The sequence below is a fragment of the Aythya ferina genome (genome assembly GCF_964211825.1).
Source record: "Aythya ferina genome assembly, chromosome: 1".
NCBI classification, from domain to species: domain Eukaryota; kingdom Metazoa; phylum Chordata; class Aves; order Anseriformes; family Anatidae; genus Aythya; species Aythya ferina.
In genome coordinates, this window is record NC_140296.1 from 124,876,543 (window position 1) to 124,897,797 (window position 21,255).

The following is a 21,255-nucleotide window of genomic DNA, read 5'->3' on the forward strand; positions in this document are numbered from 1 at the left end:
CCGCCTCCGGAACCGGCCGCCATCTTGGCGGCGGCAGCCCCGGGGCGGGGACTGCGGGCGAGCGGGGCGGGGACGCAAAATGGCGGCGGCCAGCGGGCCACGAGGGGAGGCGGCCGAGGAGGCTCCGCCGGCGGCCAAGCGGGCGGCGGGGCAGCGGCGGCTGCTGGTGGTGCTGGAGGGGGCGAGCCTGGAGACCGTGAAGGTGAGGGCGGGCGCCGTGCCTCGTCCCGCCGCGCCGGCGGTGCCCGGTGCGTGTCCGTGTGAGCTTTGCCCCCTCCCCGCAGGTGGGGAAGACGTTCGAGCTGCTCAACTGCGACAAGCACAAGGCCATGCTGCTGAGGAGCGGCCGGGACCCCGCGGGGGTGCGGCCCGACATCACCCACCAGGTACCGAGGGGGAGAGGGGCTGGGGTCTGCTGTGTGCAGCAAGTGGTCGGGGGAGACGGCCCCTGGAGGCTGGGGGGCGGTCTGGGGGCTTGTGGGGGTGAATTTGGCCTTGCTCACTGTGCTAATGTCTAATAACTCCTCTAAGTTTGTGTCTAGATTTATCTTCTTACAGTAGCAATTTCTATAGTTAAGTATGGTATTCCTTGCCTCAGCATTACTTCTACATTCACATGTTCTAAACCTTAACTTTTCCAATCTTCCTTTCTTCCCCTTTCTCTAATTCAACTACTACCCTTTTTATATATATATGTTTTGTTAGGCATTGGAACAGGCTGCCCAGGGAAGTGGTGGAGTCACCATCCCTGGAGGTCTTTAAAAGGCGTTTAGATGTAGAGCTTAGGGATATGGTTTAGTGGGGACTGTTAGCGTTAGGTCAGAGGTTGGACTCGATGATCTTGAGGTCTCTTCCAACCTAGAAACTCTGTGATTCTGTGATATATATATATATATATAATTTTTTTTTTCAGAGTCTCCTGATGCTCATGGATAGCCCCCTGAATCGGGCTGGTCTTCTGCAGGTTTACATCCATACCCAGAAGAATGTCTTGATCGAGGTCAACCCGCAGACCAGGATCCCAAGAACTTTTGATCGGTTCTGTGGTCTAATGGGTAAGTGATTCAGGCTTTCTAGCCATCATGAAATAATACAGGAAGGTGGTTAGGAATGGAAAAAACATTATGAAGAGTCAAAAAAAAAAAAAAAAAAAAAGCAACAACATGAAAAATGGAAAAGTGAGAGAAGAGGAAGAAAAACACTTTTTTGTGTGAATTTATAGATGCGTATTTCAAATATGCGTTCTTTAACACAGTTGGGAGTTGTCTGCATGGCACTTACTGGCAAAATAACTCCCTGATCAGTGTTTTTGGATCTTATAAAAATAAAATTTGGATCGGGCTACTTCAGAAGACGCGGGGAACTACTTCTCTAGCTGTCATCACTAGGTAGAGTATAGGATTGTTCCAGCCAGAGAACAGGTTGCTTAACTAATGTTCTTCTCTCGTCAGTTCAGTTGCTGCATAAGCTCAGTGTCCGAGCAGCTGATGGGCCTCAGAAGCTGTTGAAGGTAAACACTCCTTGACTGGTTATAGGTAATGGTGCAGTGTTCCTTCTTTGCAGCTAGTAATGCATGTGCTGTAAGTGCATTGTTTATACAGTGAACTTAGAGTCCCTATCACGTAACTTACCCTGCACTCATGAACTTTTCTGTCTTCTCGAGGTGATTAAAAATCCCATCAATGACCATCTCCCTGTGGGCTGTATGAAGATAGGAACCTCTTTTTCAGTTCCAAAGGTGACAGACCTGCGTGAACTGGTTCCTGCAGCAGAGCCAGTAACTATTGTTGTGGGAGCTTTTGCCCATGGTTCGGTACGTACATGTATTCTTTACCTGGGGTTGGAAAAATCTTTGCTACAATAGATTTCAGTGTTACTCTGAGTGTTTTTCCTACTCTATCTTCTGTTTGGGCATTTTTTCCTTGCCCAGTCCTTCTTCTAAGGTAAGCCTGGCAAGAAATTGTCCAACAAAGAAATTGTCTTTTAACACTTGTGACCTTGCTACCTCTGGAGAGAAGGAAAATAGTAAGGGCAAGAAGTTGTCCTGCTGTGCTTTGCTGTGGCTATGTCAAGTCTTGGATGAAGCACAGGCACGTAGGAGTAATGGTGTGCCTCTCTGAGCAATGGAAGTAGATGGGACTAAGTGATAAGATATGGTTTGATATGCAGATAAATATGTACTTTCCTGTTTTCTCCCAGGTCAGTGTTGACTATACAGAAAAAATGATTTCTATCAGCAACTATCCTCTCTCTGCTGCCTTGACATGTGCTAAAATTACTACTGCCTTTGAGGAAGTCTGGGGAGTGGTATGAGCTTCTGCCTCGTCTGCTGTCATGGTGGACTACTCTACAGTGACTCCAGATTTTGGAGAGGCTTTTTTACTTCTGTGTGGGCCTGGTGCAACTTTGGACTCCGGGAAGGGAAAAGGCTTCAATTTTGTCCTTGCAGCTTCTGGAACAACGTGACTTTAAATCGACTGCCCTATCAACCCTTTTTCCTCCCTATTAAAGGTAACTTTTGATAAGAGTGTTTGTGTACTGTACTTCATGTTTCATAAATAGGCTGGATTTGCCTACAGCAGGGGCCCAGCCCAAATTCCTGATGGACCTGCAGCTCTTGCACTGCAGCACGTGACAGTTTTTAACTCCCGCACTGATGTACCCAAGAGGAAAGGAGCTGAAGCGGATTTGAAAAAAAAAAAGAACAGGAGCAACTTTTATCTTGGATGACAAACGTAGAAAAGTCAGAAGGTGGCTCCATTCCAATATAGTGCCTGCGCTGAGTGTCTTACAATCATCTGATATCAGCAGGGAGACAAGAGTGTCCACTGGAGGGCGGCAGAGAGATAAGGCAACATACAGAAGGTGGAGGTTCTGGAACGAGACCGACTCCAATCCCCTCCTTTTGGGTCTCTGACCCTGTGCTTTCTCTTTCCCCCTCCTCGCGTTGAAAAAAGTTATACTTCAACACAGCAAACTTGGCAGGTGATGCTTTGCTTCTGGAGTGTTAAATTAACTCCTACAAATGCACAGGTGGTACAATCTGAAAGAGAAAAAGCTATTAGAGTTGTTTCATTTGTTCTTACATTCCCCTTTCACCTGGGGCTGTAACACTGCTGCACCACTTCACCTCCTAGTCTAAGTGTGGGATTCCTACCACATGTCCCTAAACATAGGATAGCCTTACCTTTTGGCTGTTACTCTGCTTTTTTTAGCTTTTCTTTTCGTGGCACAATTAACTTGCGAATATAAGGCAACACCAATAATAAGGTGAAGAACAACACGTGGCCAAGGAAATAAATAGACCTGTACACCTGTAAAGAGAGAGGCACGGTTGAGAATCAGCAAGCAGAGCTGAACTAAGAATAAGAAAAGCAAGGAAAAGGGGTTGGTTGTGTGGATTGTCTGCTTATGGCTAGTAAATACCTTCATCCATTTGTCCCATGTAAAAAGGCAAAATGGCACCAGAGAGTAACCCATAAACATCCAGTGGTTAGCCTGTTGTAGCACGTAGAAAATAGGCTGCAAGGCAGTGATGGAGGCCAAAGTGCTTAAGGGAGGGCTGTCCCGAACGAGGTTGATGACCTAATTTAAAAGGAAAAAAAAGGAAAGCTTTTTCTCAGTTGGATGTCCTATGGGTGTACGTGTGCTCTGCAGCCAAAGCATCCACCTAGCTGTGTTAAATTAATCTTAGCGAACAGTCAGTCTAAAAAAGTAATTAAGTAGTAACCTGCTTCAAGCTTTAATCAGAAAAAAGCCTGGATATCAAGAAAAGGTTCTTCAGAGAGGGTGGCTGGGCACTGGAACAGGCTCCCTGGGGAAGCAGTCACGGTACTGAGCCTGACGGAGCTCAAGGAGCATTTGCACAGTGCTCTCGGACCCATGATTTTATTGGGTGGTCGTTTGGGGACCCTGGAGTTGGACTCCATGATCCTTGCGGGTCCCTTCCAACTCGGATATTCTATGAAAAGGATTTAAATATAGAATATCGTTCTCTCACTAGTGGGAGATCTAGTGGAGGTATTTGGCTCGTGTGCTTGTCTTCCAGCCTTCCCAGCTGCCAAGCACTGCCGTTGCCCTCTACTCATATGCCAAGTTCTCCACTTTTACCGTAGAAGCTGACAGGAGACTTATGACTTGGCCATACAGAAGCCAGCGACCTACTGATCCCTCAAGAACAGAACAGTACTGCTCGTGAACACCAATTCCAAAGTGAGCAGACATTAAAGCCTTCAGTGGGGTAGTTTCCAGACTTGAGGGAAAAGGCTAACGCAGGTGACCCCCTTTGGGTAGGTCCGACAAAGCGCACCTGTCTTTCGACGATGACTATGAGCAGCTCCATTTGGAAGCACACCAGGTAGCCAGAGTGCAGCCCATGCCAAATGGCCAGGAAGAACAGGGCCAGTGCCTGTGACAGCAGTTTGTTCCCCAGGAACTTCAGACGCTTGAAGATGTAGCTAGAGCAGAGAAGAAACAAACAGAGTGCTGCTGGTTTATTGTCTGCCCTTCCCTCACCGTGTCAGAGATGCAAGGCCCGGGGCCCATACACCTTTGCATATATCCCTGTGGTCTCACTGTAGTTCCATTCTACACTCTGCCCTCCTGCTTCTACCATCTTCAACTTCTTGCCTGTGTTAAGGAACTGCCCTTTTAGATTGGATCAAAAAAATCGATCCAACACAGTAGCCTGTTTCAAACAGGACAGCAGCCAGTAGCAAAATATGGAAGGCATAGTGTAAGAACTGAAAAACAGCATCTAGTACTCCCTTCTCAGCCTAGGACCTTGGTTCTCTTGACACAGACGTGACTGACACAAGTTTCTCCTGCTCACCGGGCCACCCAAGCGTTGGTGTTGATGTTGAAAGAAGCAATGGTCCCTGTGAACAAAGGTGTTGTCTCATACAGCCAGACCTTCATGTTGGCACAGGCATCCCACATAGGCTTTCCGTTCTGGTCCTTGCCATTGTACCCCAGGCCCACAAGGATGCAGACACCCTCCTACAAAAAAAGACACAGAAGAAAGATAAGGAAAAAATATTTTTTTTTTTGGGGGGGGAAGTTCTGACTCTGTGCTCAGTGGAGAGTGCCACTGCAGATGGAGAAAATGGATTAAAAGCCTGATGCCTGCTGTAAGTTGCTAACTTACCGCAACTACACTGATGTGAGCAACATGATCTAGTGAAAAATGTCCCCGTGCATTGCAGGGGCTTTGGAACTAGATATTTAAATGTCCCTTCCAACCAAAACCATTCTGTGATCTGCACTCATCTCTAGATATTTGGACTACTTCCATTCCAAGACCACACCATGTAGGCTGCAAAGACACTGCATCTGTTTGTTTGTCTTATTTCTGGAAAGACTTGACTCACCGTAACAAGCCAGCAGGTTACATATTTGTAGAGTATAATTTTTCCCCAGATCAATATGTAGCCACAACGGAACCAGAAAGGCTTCTCCTGCAGGGATAAGAGTGAAACAAAGTAAGTGAGTTTACCGGCTATAACGAGACAGGGCAGATGAGATCTCAACACTGTTTTTCATTTTAACCTGATCTATATGTTGAGACTACTATAATGACTGGACTGCCAGGCTACTGGATTGTGTTGATTCATATATGATTTTATTTTCTTTGATAGTATTTGGCTGTACTGAAATAAATACTTCGGGAATACTCCGGGATTAGCATAATCATTGCTGGCATTGATACCCTCATTTATTCACACTGACAGAGAAAACACAGATAATTTGCAGGCAGGAATTGCTTCTTAGTTTTCAAAGAACCTTAAAGATTTTGGTAAGTTTCTAATTCAAATATGTCAATCTGCAGAATGTGCTGCTGCAAAACAACACTATTGAGAAAAACAAATCTAGTTGTTCTTTTAGAGCTGATCTGTGCTCGAGGGTAGCTCGCATTACCAAGCCTACAAGATGAATCTCCACCTTCAATTTTTAAAATGCCTTGCAAGTTACTCTGCCAGAGTTCTTTGCATGTAATTGTTAAACAGATGGTTATTAAAAAGTGACAAAATATGTATGTTATGATTCCAAAAACAACTGTAACATCTAAGATGAATTTTCTATTTGTAAAAGTTTTCATTTGGTTCAGTTCATCATGACACACTCCTGTTCTGCATCAAATTGAATTTATAGGACAGGCAGCAAAGCCAAATCAGTTGTGGGAAGGCATAGCACTAGCTGCTGGCTTATCTCCTTTTTAAATTGAAGCAAACCTAAAAAAATAATTCCTTCCTCTACTTTTGTAGATCTAGTGCCCTCGCAAGAAGTAGAATCTTCCACATGCCAGAACTGTCAAATATATACATACCATGTAATCATCTGAGATGAGGTATTCATCAGAGATGTACGGGCTTGACAAAGTATAGGTCACTAGAAAGAAGAGACCCAAACTGAGGCGCTTGAGAGCAGGTACAAAACTGAGAAAGAAAAATATGAAGGTCAAAGAAAAGCCCTGGAAAGAGACCTTCAAACTCATAATTTGAACAACAGAAGTGGAGATGAGGAGCTTGGGGAGATAGTGATAGGGAGTCACCGTATTCCACTGCAGCAGGTGCCTCCATCTGAAAGATGGGATGCTAATATTGCCAGGTCAGGACTGAGTCTGTACTAAACATGTCAAATGGTTGTTGACATACATGCTGGAACAACGCTAGGACATTATGCAGAGTTTATGAGCAACTTTTGAATGACTGCATTCTCTTATAAATCAGTTTTGGTCACAGTACTTCAGTCCAGGTAAGAAGGCACTCTGCTGCAAGGAGCGCATGGGGGATTCAGCGTTCTGGGATCTTAGGAAAGCGAGGGACTAAGTGGCTCTCATTACCTATTGGGTCTCTGGCCTTGAACGTCAGTCATCTCACCCCTTGCCAGTTTCTGATAGTCTGTCATGGAGAACTGAGGTCCCACCATGAAGGCACCATAGAAATAGGAGAATCCTGAGACTTCCAACAAGGTAGGAACTCCCCGGACAGCAAATCGCCGCTGCTCAGGGGTCAGGAACTCCTGCACCAAAGTGAGTGGCATTAACATCATCCTAGGGGATCTCATACTAGCTCTGGATGTTACGTTCTCAGCCTAAATTCTTATTTCCCATGTATATGGCTTTGTACTTCATTGTTCATTCCCCTCCCCACCCCTCTCTACTCTCAGCCCCCTCTAATTACCAAGATCCAATAGTTGAGACCAGTTGCACACATCTTTATTCCCCTAAAAGCTCAAAACAAGGGAAAGATCTATTAACATGCATCCCCACCTGCACAGCAGACATAGTAAAAACACTGTAAAACCGCTTTTCTAGTCCCTTACTGAAATGTCACATACCAAGACCCTACTGTCCTACAGTTCCTACCTCTTGATGCAAGAATTCATTGCCATTAACTATTTGAAACTTCAGCTTAGGAGATTTTCAGATGCAGTGACTGCATGGATGCTGAACACTGGGTCAGGCTCCAAACAGAAGGTGGGGAGCACAAATACTTGAAGTAGCACTGAGAAACTGTAGCAAGTGTTCTGTCCTTTCCCACACCTTGTGCTGTGTGACTTATCTCACCGTTTCATCTGCCCTAGTAATAGGGTCCTAACACATGGTAAAGAGTAACCATCCACAAGGATGTGATATGACTAGACGAAAGGAAGATGGAAACTGAAATCTACTGCTGATGCTCTGCAAGTTAAAGGAATACTACCCACAAGACAGAGCACTAGGGATCAGGGATCTAAAGCAAGGGATATGGAAGGAGGCGATGGTGGGGAATTTGGAAGGGGGCAGAATAATATTCTGACACAATTCAGTGCTGAAGCAATTTTTGTCCATCTGTAATCACTACTCCCTCTGTTCCAAATTGTCTCTTTCCACTCTGGAATTCAGTGCCCTCAGATACTCACAGATGCTCTCCCTCTCAGCTATGGCTTTTACCAAACAATGGATGCAGCTTAATAACTTATAACCTTTAAACCTGATTTTCTGACCTCTACACCATTGGAACAGCAAAGAAGAAGGAAGGAGTGAAGGAGAAATGGTGTTTTACTCACCAGGTCTTTTCCTCCATCATAGTAATCGATGGCCAGACCTGGAGGTGAGAAACAACCATTTGAAGACCTGAGCAAGCAGCCCTCTTTTACCTGAGCCATGGCTTGCACAGTCTAAAAGATAGGACGGAGGTACCAACTCACCGATCAATTTGAGAGTCAAGACACAGTGTGGCATTGTCCACTTGATGTCGTAATGCTCTGTGGCTGTGAAGTAATATCCAGCCATAAGGTATGTCTGAAAGAAACCATTGTTTGTGTTACTTAAACTAATTCCTCCAGCTGTTTTTGATCTGTCCCCACTTTTCCGCCCACATTCACTACTGGGAAGCCCAAAACTGAACAGCAGGCTCTTCTCTACAAACTGATACAGCAAGAAAGGGAATTTTACCATCTGAAAGAGGAACGTGGTGAAGACAGCAGTGATTGTGCGGCCCATAAGCCTCAGGATGAGGAACTGGATTAGAACACACAGCAGGGAATGAAAGAACTGCATCCCTGTGAAGAGAGAGAGAAAGCGAGTGAGAGGGATGAGGCAGGAATGACGTTTCCCCATTACAAGTCCTCCCAAACTGCAGCCAGCCCTGGGACAGGTCGCTCTCTCTTCCCAAGCTCATCTTACCAAAATTGAAGTACGCAATTGAGAGTCCTGTCAACGCATTGTAGAGATGAATGAGGTAGGTCTCCTTCTGGAAGAGGAAATAGCGCTGGAACAAGGCAAAAGGATACCCTGAGGAGAAGGGGGAAAAAGAAGGAAGAGTTATAAGTTAGTGTAGACAAGCAGTGGTGTTTGTAATGGTCCAGATTATAATTTTGCTGAACATGTTATTAAGAACATGTACTTTACATAGATACATCATCAATAAAGGTCACGGTATACATTCCTGATACTTTATTTCCCTCTCAGGGGATAAATGCCAGATGACTTACTCTTACAGAATACTTCAACAGGAACATTATTATATCACAGTTGATGTTGAAGTGTAAGAAATTCCAGGATTAGTGAATACATGAGGATGGGTAATGCTGAAACACATGAATCAGACTTCAGTGGACTACTCTGACTCATTTCCAAATTCACAGTGACTACGGTAAAGAGACAGATAGAAAAAAAAAAAAAGAAAAAGGAAGAAGAAGGAAGGAAATGTTATAGTTTAGAACATCACACTGTCCTGCAAAATTCAACCCCTGCTTCCCCTCAATGAGCTGAGTAACTTTAATCCCAGTGTTCCCCAAGTGACTTCCAGTACTATATTCTATTTTTTTTTCTGACTCTCCAACTTCAGATTTGCATCTGATTTGTTAAGTACTAGGCACACGAAGCTGTAACTAAAATCCACTGGGACTATGCATGTAGCACTTTGAAAAAATCAGAAGCATTTCATAGCAAACAGCAAAGTGGAAGGAGGTGTTTTCCTTGCATTTTCTGCACGTTAGATCCTGACCCAGTTTAGGAATGCCTACGGATTATTCATCTGTGGCTCCAGAGAGAAGTAAACATTTGTGAAGCACTCTGGTAGGATGGCGACAAGGGCCCCACAGAATCCCATAAGTAAATTAAATTCTGTTGTCTTAAGGGTTTAGGTGAGGTTCACAAAGCATGCAATAAACATTGCCACATATTAGACAATAAGTACATTATGTTTTCATACGTATTGATGCAGCAAGTGTTGTCCATCTCCTGAGTATCTGAAGTCTAACCATGCAATTGCTGTTTTTAAAGGCGTATGCATAAGGGAGCTGGATTGGAATAGCAGAAGCAACCTTAATTCTGGCATTTCATGGCTCAGGATTGCTTTATTTTGCAAGCTTGTGTTCAACAAAATAAAATCCATCCTACCAAAAAAAATAAAAGGAGTGACTTTGCACAGTAGTGGCACCCACACTGCTTATTAGCCCAGCTGAAGTGTGTAACCATGGGCAGCTGTCTGCTACCTGAACTAATGGGGTAATAGTAGCAGTAGGTAGTCCTGCTTTATATGCAGCAATAATAAAAGGTGATGAAATGCAGGCTTTGCTGAGCAGCATTTGATGGATGGAAGCTTTCCAATAGGCAAGGCCACAACTAGTCATTACTATAAGAGGAAAAGAGAAACTCTGTCATGCTATGTCAAATGTATGTATTGCAGCCTGTCAGCACTAATGGGCTGGCAGGTGGGAACTAGAGATGTTTTATGGTCCTTCCCTTCTGCCCCAAATCTGCTGGGAGGGAATTACAGCGTTTGGGACTTTTGGGCTCCCTTCTAGATCCTAGAGGGCAGCGTGCCCTACCGAGCCCAAATGTATACCTGTTTCTTCCTGAAACGAAACTGCTTTTCCCCATTTCCTCAGCCTCTTGCCGTCTCTCTTTCGGTCCTCCTTTCCTCCTTGTTTCTGTTCCTTCCTCCTTTTGTGTCCTGCACCAGTTTCCACTCCGCAGACTCTTTATCGGGCTGAATGACTGTCCAGCCTCCACATTCCACAACTCTTTGCCCACAGACCCTGGCAACCTTGCTCCTGGATGCTCATTCAGTCTTGCTCTTCCCTTCTGCACAAACAGCTCCAATTTCCCATGCCTTACCCAGAGCTTCCTTTTCCCTTCTTGTATTTTTTTCCCCATTTCCCCGCCTCTCTAGACTCCTGCTCTTAGTACGTGTTTCTTTTCTCACCTCTTTCGCCCCTTATTGCCATGTCCCAGGGTGACCAGCTATTTTTGTCCCGCTCCAGCCCCGACTCCCCTCCACCACGGCATTCACCCTTCAGCACTAGTCAGAGGCACGCTCCTCCACGATCCCTGAATGCCAGCTGAGGAGGACAGAAGTAACCATCAAAGAGTTGATCACGTAGGCTCTCTGGGATGCAAGAGTAATTCAAGCAACTACAACAATTCGCATGATTAAAAAAAGATAAGGTATTGCCTATCAGCCTCATACTCAGAAGCACATAGGTAGAGAGTCTTCTTCCTGATTTCAATTTTCCTGGGACAGATACTGGTTGAAGTCTAATAAATATATTAAAAACTGCCCACAGGTTTGTACAATGGAAAGTGGTAAAAAAAAAATAAATAAAGAAGCATTACCATTGCTTTAGATTGAAAGTTAAAATACTGAAGTTTACAGTGGAAAAATGTTTTCCCCTTTTGAGCAAAGAGGAAGAAAAATCACATCAGAAATACAGACAAAGTACAATTTATGGCTGTTCGCTGACACATGGTTTTAAAGTGTTTTCTCTCTAAAATCAGTGCAACCTGGCTAAATGCTCAATTTTCATTAGAAAAAAGTGTTTTTTGTGGGTCTCCACCCATTTCTATAGACAGAATTAAACACTGCAACGTACCTCCAGTTTCTAAAAGCCAGAAATGTTATCCATTTTTCCTCATCCTCAACTAGTGTTCCTACTATTTAGAACAAGCAAGCAAACAAAGCACAGACTATCTCACTTGTCACGCCTACCTCTCTTTAACTCCACATAGGAAATCGTATCATGGTTTGAGTAATGTTGTTCCAAAGAAAAAAAACAAAATTACAGGCCCTTGGAAATGGAGAGCTCCTGATATGCACAGGAGATAGGTTTTAAGAAAGCTACACGCTTAAAGCTCAGTCTTGGGCTACACGGGTGCTGTTCCAGGTCAAAAGTCACCAGGTCAGCCCACATTCTTCTGATAACCAGCAGCCTGCTGGTACTCTGGACTTTGCAGCTTTGCTGCACGTAGATCATTTTCTCGGTTTTACAACAGCACCAGTTCCACGCTGCAGCTACAAACTTTAACTCACACGTGGCAGTGGGTACTGAGCATCAATGGACACTTCACTGTGGTCTGTGTATTTCGGAGCACTCCCAAACCAGCCACTAAATAATTAGCTATTCTCACTGATACAATGGCAGTATTCCCTCCCCACCACAGCATCCTTCAAAGAGCATGAATTAGCACAGGAAAAGCCAGAAAGCTGTTTTTGAAGCTGCCGCTGCCATGTGGAAAGCTTGCTGTCAGATATGTCAGTCAGGACGCCACGCAGCTTTTCTTTCACCCTTCAGAAACAACAGGAACAGAATCCCTGCTCCTTGCTCTCGAGAGATCCCGAGTACCAGCTCCCAGTCTGCCAAATTCATTGTTCACAGCTTTTTTTGGGCAGATGACTGAGGCAGGAAACCAGCTGGAACACACTCCTGGAGAAAACAGAAGGTGACCTTCTGGTCCAAGGTAGTTCTCCTTTTCTGTGCAACATGAGGTTGAAAAGCTGCCTGCACACAGAGCCGATTTTTGCCTCCAGATAGACTTTTTATAGCAGAGAATTAGCAATTGATGTAAGTGTGACAAGTTAGCCAAGACATGCCTTTGATGATAAACTCCTCTTTTCTTTCTTGCTTTCTTTTTATTAAAAATAAAAGGAACAAGAGGACAATCTATGGTTAAGAGAACCCTGGAGCTGGAATGAAATAGCTTCTTTGCCACAGGCATTTGGGAAAATAATGGATTGCTGCACAACATCCAGGTTATCTACAAATACAATTGAGCAAACAAAGTAAACCATCAAGAGGGAGGACTAATTGTAAGCAAGAACAGCATCGTTAAGTTTGTTGTGTTGTAGAATATGTGATTAAGATGCCTGTCTTTTTTTTTTTCCAGAAATAAAGCTGCCAATAAGAAAACCAGAAACATTTTTTTTCCTGTTCCTTTTATTTCCCTTTTTCTATATGGTCAGTCCTAACTCCATTTCATCTTCAAGACTTTAGATGATACTTTTTTTTTTTTCTCCACTTTTTCCCCTTTGCTGATCAGTTAACTCCACTTAATTAAAATCTACCAGATGAATTGTCTTCCTTTTAGTTTTAGTACTCTTATAAGAAAATGAAGGGGACAACGTGGAAAAAGGGCATGTTCAAATGTAAGCCTTCCCTAGTATTTTGACTTCAGAGGTGTTCTCTTTTTTCTGTCTATAATACTGCAAAAATCACACATCTTGCTCAACAACGAGTGCATTTTCATGAGTAGTTTAATTCAGCACTGGAGCATACTTTTGACATCCACTTGTGGTGCTTTAGTGTGTACACAGCAGAACCACCACTAATTATGTGAATGGGATTCCTTTACAGTGAAACTGAACTGAAAAGGCAGCACAAGGGTACAGTCTCACAGAGTACCTTTTAGCACCCATGGTGGGACGGTGCTGGCTTGTACATGTTGAAACTAGCTGTTTGCTTCCCCTTCAATAAGGTTCTTGTTTGGTTGACCAGCTGGGGACTTGATTTGGGATAAGTTATATCAATTACGAATGACCCACAGAAATTTCAGCACGCCTAAAAATCTTCAAAATGCAGAGAGCAGGTGGAAGCAGAGGATGTCAAAAATTGGTGAGGTGGAAGATGAGGAGATCAGACCCAGTTGCAAGCAAAGCTGCTAATTTCTGGCACCTGTAGAAAAAAAAAAATCTTCATTTCTGCAGGTCACTGCTATGTGTGTAGATTAGGAAACCTTTCCCCAGCGCTGTTCTTGGCAGGTCTGGGTTGATCAGCAGGTCAGTTCTGGTTCGGGATTGCAAACAGTGTGTTGGCCCCCCTCCATAGGAGGCAGCAGAACGTGCCAGGTAGCTTGCAAGATGCTGTGTGGTTGTACGGCCAGACCTGCACCTTTAATTCTTTGGGACTGTACTTTTTTTTTTTTTTTTTTTAAATACAGTTTTTATACTCTAAATCTGAAATTTGTTTTTAATACTGTATGGTCTAAATAATGGACCCCATTCTAGTTTTAGTCTTTGTTTCAAAGGTGTATGATGTAAAAAAGGTGCCTCTGATTTAAATACAGTGCTTTGCTGAGTAGACTACGGGGATTTTAGTCACTGTGCTGTTACAATCTCCACTTGCCTACTGAGATAGTGTCCTGCCCTTTAGGGCTACACAAATTTTTGTTCTCTTTTGCTCTTCCTTCCCCCTTCTCATTCTATCCTGTCTTTATTATTTTATTTTTTCCCCAATAGGTATAGATTTTTTACAGTTTTAAATGACATTTTAGCTATTTCAGGTCACACCTAACTGAACACTCTTACTGTGAATCAAGAGTCCATTCAGAATAGTTTTTCAATGATAATTCAGCATTCTCTGGAAATTAACGTAAGAAGTTGCAAAGTCCTTTGCAAATCTGCGGAGTATTAGTTGCAGGCAATAAAAATAACTTTCTTCCCGAATCCGTGAACACACCTGAAATGGAGGAAGTCCAGAAAAAGCAGAGCTTTGCCTGTTCTAACACAATTTCCAGCTTCTTGAAATGCATTTCAAATGCATGACCCCTCCTATGAAGTGGTCATCAGTGCCAGTTTCATTACCAAGAGGCTTAAAACCATAAGTCACAATAAAAGGGCTGTAAGCTAAGCTGCAATGAAATTGGCATTAAAAGAAAGGCTCGTGACAGGTTCAGGAACTCTTCTCACTCTCATGTTGCTCTAGAGTGGTGCTTGGCACTCTGAGTATAATAGTGTAATGCTTTACTACCTACCCACTAAGTGGGAAAGCTGGAGCCGGTCCTCTTTGCCTGGCTGCCTACCTGAATTGCATGAGTACAAAACCATGGGCTAGGCTGTTTTGCATGCCCGTAAGCCTTCTGTCTGAAGTTATGTCTTCTCCTGAATGCAATTATGAGACACTGAGGCAGGGAGAAAGGAGAGGGAAACATGCAACTCCAGCCTCTTGTTTGGTAAACGTTTTGGGTACGCAGGGAAAAAGAGATGCGAGTGTGCTCCCAGCTCCCGATCCCAAGACTTAATGCAAATGATAAGGACTCACTGAGACTTGATGCAACTGTGCATGGAACATTTCCAGCGGTGCCCACAAATCTTGGGCTCAATCTACTGACTGCAGTGGGCATCTCTTCTTACCATTAAGATGGTAATTACTGCTGTTCGTTTCAAAGCAGTGAGAGATTTTGTTTACCCACAGGACACCAAGCAGAAAACAGAGCCCCCTGATGTCTCATTCCAGCTAACTGCTTCCAAAAGGGAGAAGAAACTGAGAACACGTTCAGGGCACCTGCTACAAATGTGTGTCTACAGTGTGTGTCTGAATATACACACACACACTTCCCAACACCTTTTCTGCATCTGTTCTCGTTAGACTAGTCCCTTGTTTGGTTGGCTAGCCTGGTAGTAACCCATCTGCTTTTTCTGGTTTAGGTTTCTGCCAGGCAAGTAAACTGAATCAGCTCGTAATTAAAGTGCCAGAGACAGATGTGGAGAGCTGCTACATTAACTCACGCTGACCTAGATGCATGTCCTATATGCGTTTCCTTTACTTTATTTAAAAAAAAAAAAAAAAAAAAAAAGATGGTTTAACTAAAGCCTGAGTTGAGTTCAGTCTGTTGTACCTACCGTCGATGTGAAGAACGTTACAGTTCATTTACACAGTTAATTAAATTAAAGCCTAGACGAGCGTGCTCCAGACCACGGCTATGAAGCGGAATGACTTTTCCTTCAGAAGGTGCACTTTTCGTTAGCCCAAAACACTTCATTTAGACAGCCCATAGGCTCACGGACAGCCTTCAGGCTCGGAGCAGAGCCCTCCCTGCCCTCCCCCTGGCTGCCTACCCCATTAATCACCCTTTTCCTGCAGCCCTTCCCGCGGCACCCCCAGAGAGGCACCCACACCCCCCCCCGAGGGGCCGTTCCAGCAGCCCTAACGCCCTCCCCACCAGCCCCAACGCCCCCCCAGGACCCCCCCAGGACCCCCAGCCCCCCGCTGCCGGCCCCGCCGCCCCCCGCAGGCCGCCCTCACCCATGAGGATGGAGAGGATGAGGCGCAGCGCCTGCTCCGACGAGCCCAGGGCCTCCGCCAGCTGGGCCAGGCCGCAGCCCGAGCCCGAGCCCGACCCCGCGGCCGCCATGTTGCCGCCCCGCCGGCCGCCCCGCCGGCCGCTCGCGCCTGGAACCCGGCAGCCGCGGCCCCGCGGCCCCCGCACACCGCTCCCGGCTGCCGCTCGCCGCCCATTGGCTGCGCCCCGCGCGGCCACGCCCCCGCGGCGCGCGGCGATTGGCCGGCCCCTGGAGGAGGGGCGGGGCGCCGCGCTCACTAAGGCAAAGGTTACCCCGCGGGGGGGAGGCGCCGCGGGGATGTCCCCGCGCCGGGCGGGGATTGGGCGGTGAGGGTGAGGGGGCGGGGCCCGGCCCGCGGGGGGCGGGGCAGGAGGGGCGGGGCGCGGCTCCCCATTGGCTGCGACGGGACAGGAGAGAGCAGGGCGGGGGAGGGGGCGGGGCGAGGGGGCCGCGGGGTTACTGGCGGGCACGCGGCGCGAGACCAACGGTCCTGAAAGGGGGGGGGGAGCGGGCACCATGACAGGGATCGTGACAGGGACCGTGACAGGGACAGGCGCGTTGTCGCCTGTCAGGGGATAAGCCTGGCTCCTCGCCAGGCCCGGCTGGGAAAGGGAGCAACAGGCGACGTGCTCCTGTGCTTTGTGGGGCAGGCTGAACGCCTCCTCACCCATCGTATGTCGTGTGCTCCCGTCATATCACGTCATATCACGTCATATCTTATCATATCACGTCATATCACGTCAAATATTATCATATAACGTCATATCATATCATATCATGTGCTCCAGCCCCCCAACTGCTTCACCAGTCCTCCGCTGGGCGGTGGCCAGTTTGCTCCCAGCAGAGCCCATAATAGGCACAGCCACCCAGATACCGCTTTATCAGCGCCACATGGAAGGGAATAATCATTTGGCTCCACCTGTTTCACCAGGGTATCGCTTTAAACACTATATTCCCCCCCCTCCTCGTGTCTTCCTTTCTCTGCACCATAGCAGCAAAGGCAGAGACGCAGAAGAGGAAGAAGAAATGGTATTGAAAGGAAGCAATTTTCCCCAAACAACGGGCGGTACAGCAGAAGTTAGTGGGAGTGCGGAAACTAGCCTAGATAAGGAGAGCAAAGGGTGAAGTAATGGTTTAACAGAAACCTCACACAGCTCAAGAAAAAATAATGCCGTGGGCCTGAGATGAAAGACATGATATCTTACAAACATAAGGAACTTAAAAGCATAAGGAACTTAGAGCCAGACTCCCTTCAGACGTCCACAGTGAAACTGTGAGATGCAATGCCTTCAAACTACCACAAGGGAAATTTTGTTTGGACTGAAGAGTGGTTCACCAGGGGAACAGGTGCTTAGAGAGATTGGGAAATTTTCAGCCTTGGAGAAGTACAGAAGACACCTCAACAAGTCCCAGAGGCAGACAGAAGGTGAGAAAAATGGAATTGAAAAGTAGTCGATGCAGTAAGAAAGCGTGTGAAGAAGGGAAGATCTTGCCCACGACTTCCATAAGTCCCTGGAAGGCAACTTAAGGTGTGGAGCAGCAGGTCAGGAGGGTCAGCAGGTGTTTAGAAGCAATCCTGGGTAGCCTATTTGAGTTTACAAATTTTGAGTTTACAAATGGGCTACTGTATTTGTTCACCCTAACCGGTCACTGTTAGCCAAACTTTTTGCAAGTCCATGCACTGACTGTTTAATTGGACATTTATGTTTTTTGGACCGGTTTCTCAAGTCAACGAGGTCTACGTGTGCATATTGACTCTGTCCCACCCCTGGTCATATTTGACAAGGAATGGGCATCTCAAACTGCTCTGTTTGCAGAAGTTTCATGAAAATGGAGAGCCAGGTTGGAGAGAGGGGCCTGCTGGCATCACTGCTGAATGAGTCCACTCCATAAGCAAAGTTCCTCCAATGTTTGATAAAATTAAATTATCCTACAGATTTAACCCTTCCGGGGTTATAACCTCTTAAAGTTTCCATCCTGCTTGAGTGTACTGGTGACCAATAAGGGATTGTTATTGTCATGTCATTAAAAGTACATGTTAAAAAGTGATGAGAACATTCATGTAAGAAGGACCCACTGAGGACATGTAAACAGTAAGATGCAAATATGACTTCTGGCTCAGAGAGTCTTTCAGCTTTATATAGCTGAAAATGGGAGAATATCCCAGGGCAAGATAACCAGATGTTAGCATTTTACACACCATCCTTAAATCCCCATCTCTCTCTTCTCCTCCCTTCTCCTCCCCTCATCCTATCCTTTTCCTCATTCCTTCCTTTTCCTTGCTCCTTTTCACCCCTTTCCGTAAAACCTGAGACTGTACATGGAGGATTATTGCAGATTCTGTCGCAATGGCCTCACTATGGAGGTCAGGCTGTAACTTGGCACCAACGATGCCACTCTTTCTGTGGCATGCCTTACCTTTCCTTGGGCCACCTCTACTCTGTTGGGCTTGCCAGTAGGGCTTACAACGGTGAGTTTAGCTTTCTGCCCACAAGACTGCATCTCCCAACCAGACAGAACTCTTGTTCCCAGCAGATGCAAACCCCTGCTTTCAGAAGGACAAGATGCTCCTCCTGGTTTTGGAGGCCACATCTGCAGCCAGCAAAAATGGCTCTGGACTGCGGTCTCTCTCCACTGGTGTTCTCCTGAAGTTTTCCGTCAGTCCATCCACAACTGTGACATGCAATTGCAGACAAAAGGAGCATTAAGGCATTGTATGCTGGGCTGGAGAAACTTCTGGTCTAGGTCCTTTATGTTCTTGAAGTAGCTCAGGAAACAAACCTATGAAACACGCCTTTAGTGCACAGAGTGACTTATTTGAGATGTCCACTCTTTGTAAAATAAATAGAAAGCACTCTAGTGTTTAAATAGACCTATATTCAGTTAGCTATATGTATAGTGATATTTAGACTTGTTTCTGCAAGTTGCTGTTGTCACAGAAGGGTTTCAGAAGCAGCATCTGCTGCTGAGATTGCCTAACAGTTTCCGCTGGAAAGTTCTGTTTTTAGTTGCTTGAAACTAACTACATTTGACCTGTTTAGATTAAGTGCTAGATAACCACTCCGGGGAAGAGCATAGGAGCAGATTTCGAGACTCGGATCACGAAGAGTGCCATTACTTTTCATTGTTATTATTACTTTTAATGGTCAAGACACTGCTGTGCTTGGGTAAGTATAACCAAAAAAAAAATAAAAAAAAAATATAGCAATTTCATGACGCTCTGTTGGCATCGGCGTCAAACCTCAAGTCCACATAAGCTCAGCTGTTGATAGAGCCATGTAGCTGCTGAAGCTTCTGCAAATTCGTTTCCATTGACAGCTCTCGGGTCTTTCCCGCAGCTTTGCCCAGGCGGGGATGCACCCGGCGGTCTCTGCTGCCCTCTCGCGGGGCTGGCTCGTCTCGGGGACTTGCATATCCTCGGCTCCCTGCTGATGGATTTCACCTAATTAATGTTAGGTGTTCACTTTTCATATTTACTCCCTCTGTTTTATGTACTGACTCGGTGATTCCAAATGGAAAAAATGTGGCTTTTCTTAAGAAATCAGGGGCTTTTTTTTTTTTTTTTTTTCTCTAGTCTTCCTGGAAAGATGGTGGTGGTGTACAAGCCAGTCAAGCTTGTTCGAGATGGTAATTCTATGAAAACATGAACATTACTACTCTTCAGAGCATCTGGCAGGAAAGTTTTAGCTACGCAGCTCTGAGTCATCTTAAGAAAAGGTTTGTCTTACACAATAAAGGAAGCAGCAGCGCTTTGGGAAAAGTAGTATGTGGTCACATAACCTAGGAATTTAAAAGAGCAGAATTACAGTGCATTGGCAACCTTAATAGTATCATTTATTGACCTCAGTTTTATGATTTTGCTTCTTTTAAACTATTATTTAATGTAGTTTCTGACATAGTTTCAGTGAATTGTAAAATATATTACCTGTTTCATCTTATGAATCATTACAGCAACACAGACCAAGGCAAACGCAAACAAATGCTTTATGTTTATTCAGTTTAAAAATACACATCAATATCACTGCTCTTCTGCATAAATAGTTGGCATTATAAAGACATGTACCCATGCAGAGTGCAGCTGCCACTTTATTTAACTAACTTTAGCAATCTTTTTTCTTCTTAATAGGCGTTTGGCTTTCTAAGAATTATTAATATTCACACACGTATCAATTTACCACTGCTACAGACCAGTTGAGTCAGGTTCTTATGAACATATACAATTCCCTTGTGGTTAAATGACATGCAAAATATATCAGCACTCATTTGTTTTACTTCTGCTATGCCATTTTAGAATGACATTGTGACTCAGAGAGTCACTGGCAGTGTCTTTGCCCAGTTCAGAGGAGAAAATGTCTCCCTGATATTTGTTGTGTGTCTTTCATTACTGTTTTCCCCGTTCTCAAAACTCCAGTTAGAAACATCATGATATGATCCCAAGAGACATCAGAGGTGAGATGACAAATTATTTTCTTTCTCTACCTATTCTCAGTTTGACAAAGAAAACAGATTAGGCACGTTATTCAAGTAAAACCTTTTCGCTGACTACAATGAAGTCAGTTATGATTCATCTGTAGGTGTTTCTCTCCCTTGACAATATAAAGGAGCCTTTCACATGGGCTTTGCTAGAACACTTTACCCATGGCCTGTTGAAACTTGATTTTTTTTTCTCTTGGCCAAAACAAGCTCTGGAGTGGATGTGCAGCCTGTAAAGGGTAGCATGTGTAATGGAGTTTTACACGGCCGTTTATAGTCCTGTCCCAGTGTAGCTGGTTTGTGAGGAGGAGGGGGTTTTTAGAGTATTACTGACAGGTCTTTTAGCTTGTGCTTGTATTTTGTTCTTGGCTTAGTTTGTGGTCATTGGCTGATTTAAGGGCCCTACCTGGCACAAATTGTGAATCTCCTTTCCTTAAAGGTCGTAGATCTAACTTTCTCCAGGGCTAAACCTGATGAACAGTTGTTTCTACATCAAGTTCACTTGGTAAATCGTTATAAAGAGATGGGTAGGTGTTCTTAGTAAAGTTCTTATATGAGTGAGGCCATAATAAAGAAATAGCCAAGCAATGCATCCTAACTCCTGGTGGTAGCCTCAGAGAGGCACAATATTGAAGGGCCACTGTCTTTATTTATGTATTTATTTATTTTATTCCCCCTAAATGGGTCTCAAGCATAAGATGAGGAACAATGGCAGCAGCCCTGTGACCACCAGGTTGCAGTCCCAGAGTAGATTACCTCAAAGTGGTCTCTGGGATGGATGATTAAACTTTTTTTGTGCTCATGTGGTCTTTCCTTTTGCTACACCCTTTGAATTTTGTTCATGACTTTCAAAGGGGAGGAGGGAGAGGGAGAGAGGGGACGCTGACCAAAACTCCGTTCAACTCCTTTTTTCCCCAAAGTCATCTGATTTCCCGAAAATCCGTAACACAGACCAAAT

The 21,255-nt window shown here is 45.0% G+C and overlaps 2 protein-coding genes across 2 annotated transcripts; one reads left to right on the forward strand and one right to left on the reverse strand.

Annotated features, from left to right (window-relative positions):
* Positions 1–13: 13 nt before the first annotated feature.
* Positions 14–2,527, forward strand: EMG1 (EMG1 N1-specific pseudouridine methyltransferase). The gene is made up of 6 exons (XM_084531613.1): positions 14–202; positions 285–386; positions 914–1,055; positions 1,452–1,510; positions 1,664–1,813; positions 2,200–2,527. Exons 1-6 carry the CDS (start codon positions 80–82, stop codon positions 2,311–2,313), a joined length of 690 nt encoding a protein of 229 aa, XP_084387739.1. The 5' UTR covers positions 14–79; the 3' UTR covers positions 2,314–2,527.
* Positions 2,528–2,715: 188 nt separating this feature from the next.
* Positions 2,716–15,952, reverse strand: LPCAT3 (lysophosphatidylcholine acyltransferase 3). The gene is made up of 13 exons (XM_084531578.1): positions 15,787–15,952; positions 8,669–8,776; positions 8,438–8,544; positions 8,191–8,284; positions 8,050–8,087; positions 6,842–7,020; positions 6,326–6,434; positions 5,370–5,456; positions 4,832–4,998; positions 4,310–4,457; positions 3,427–3,585; positions 3,188–3,314; positions 2,716–3,043 (listed from the first exon to the last, which is right to left on the reverse strand). Exons 1-12 carry the CDS (start codon positions 15,893–15,895, stop codon positions 3,198–3,200), a joined length of 1,422 nt encoding a protein of 473 aa, XP_084387704.1. The 5' UTR covers positions 15,896–15,952; the 3' UTR covers positions 2,716–3,043; positions 3,188–3,197.
* Between the last annotated feature and the right edge of the window lie 5,303 nt (positions 15,953–21,255).

Bases quoted from the DNA above. Each gene is read 5' to 3' on its own strand.
- LPCAT3 (XM_084531578.1), bottom strand. From the start codon at position 15,895: ATGGCGGCCGCGGGGTCGGGCTCGGGCTCGGGCTGCGGCCTGGCCCAG. The intron at 7,021-8,049 runs GTGAGTAAAACA...ACTTTGGTGCAG, and splicing joins ATGATGGAGGAAAAGACCTG to GAGTTCCTGACCCCTGAGCA. The intron at 4,999-5,369 runs GTGAGTCAAGTC...CTTTTTTTGTAG, and splicing joins TAACCTGCTGGCTTGTTACG to GAGGGTGTCTGCATCCTTGT.
- EMG1 (XM_084531613.1), top strand. From the start codon at position 80: ATGGCGGCGGCCAGCGGGCCACGAGGGGAGGCGGCCGAGGAGGCTCCG. The intron at 387-913 runs GTACCGAGGGGG...TTTTTTTTTCAG, and splicing joins GGCCCGACATCACCCACCAG to AGTCTCCTGATGCTCATGGA. The intron at 1,814-2,199 runs GTACGTACATGT...GTTTTCTCCCAG, and splicing joins GAGCTTTTGCCCATGGTTCG to GTCAGTGTTGACTATACAGA.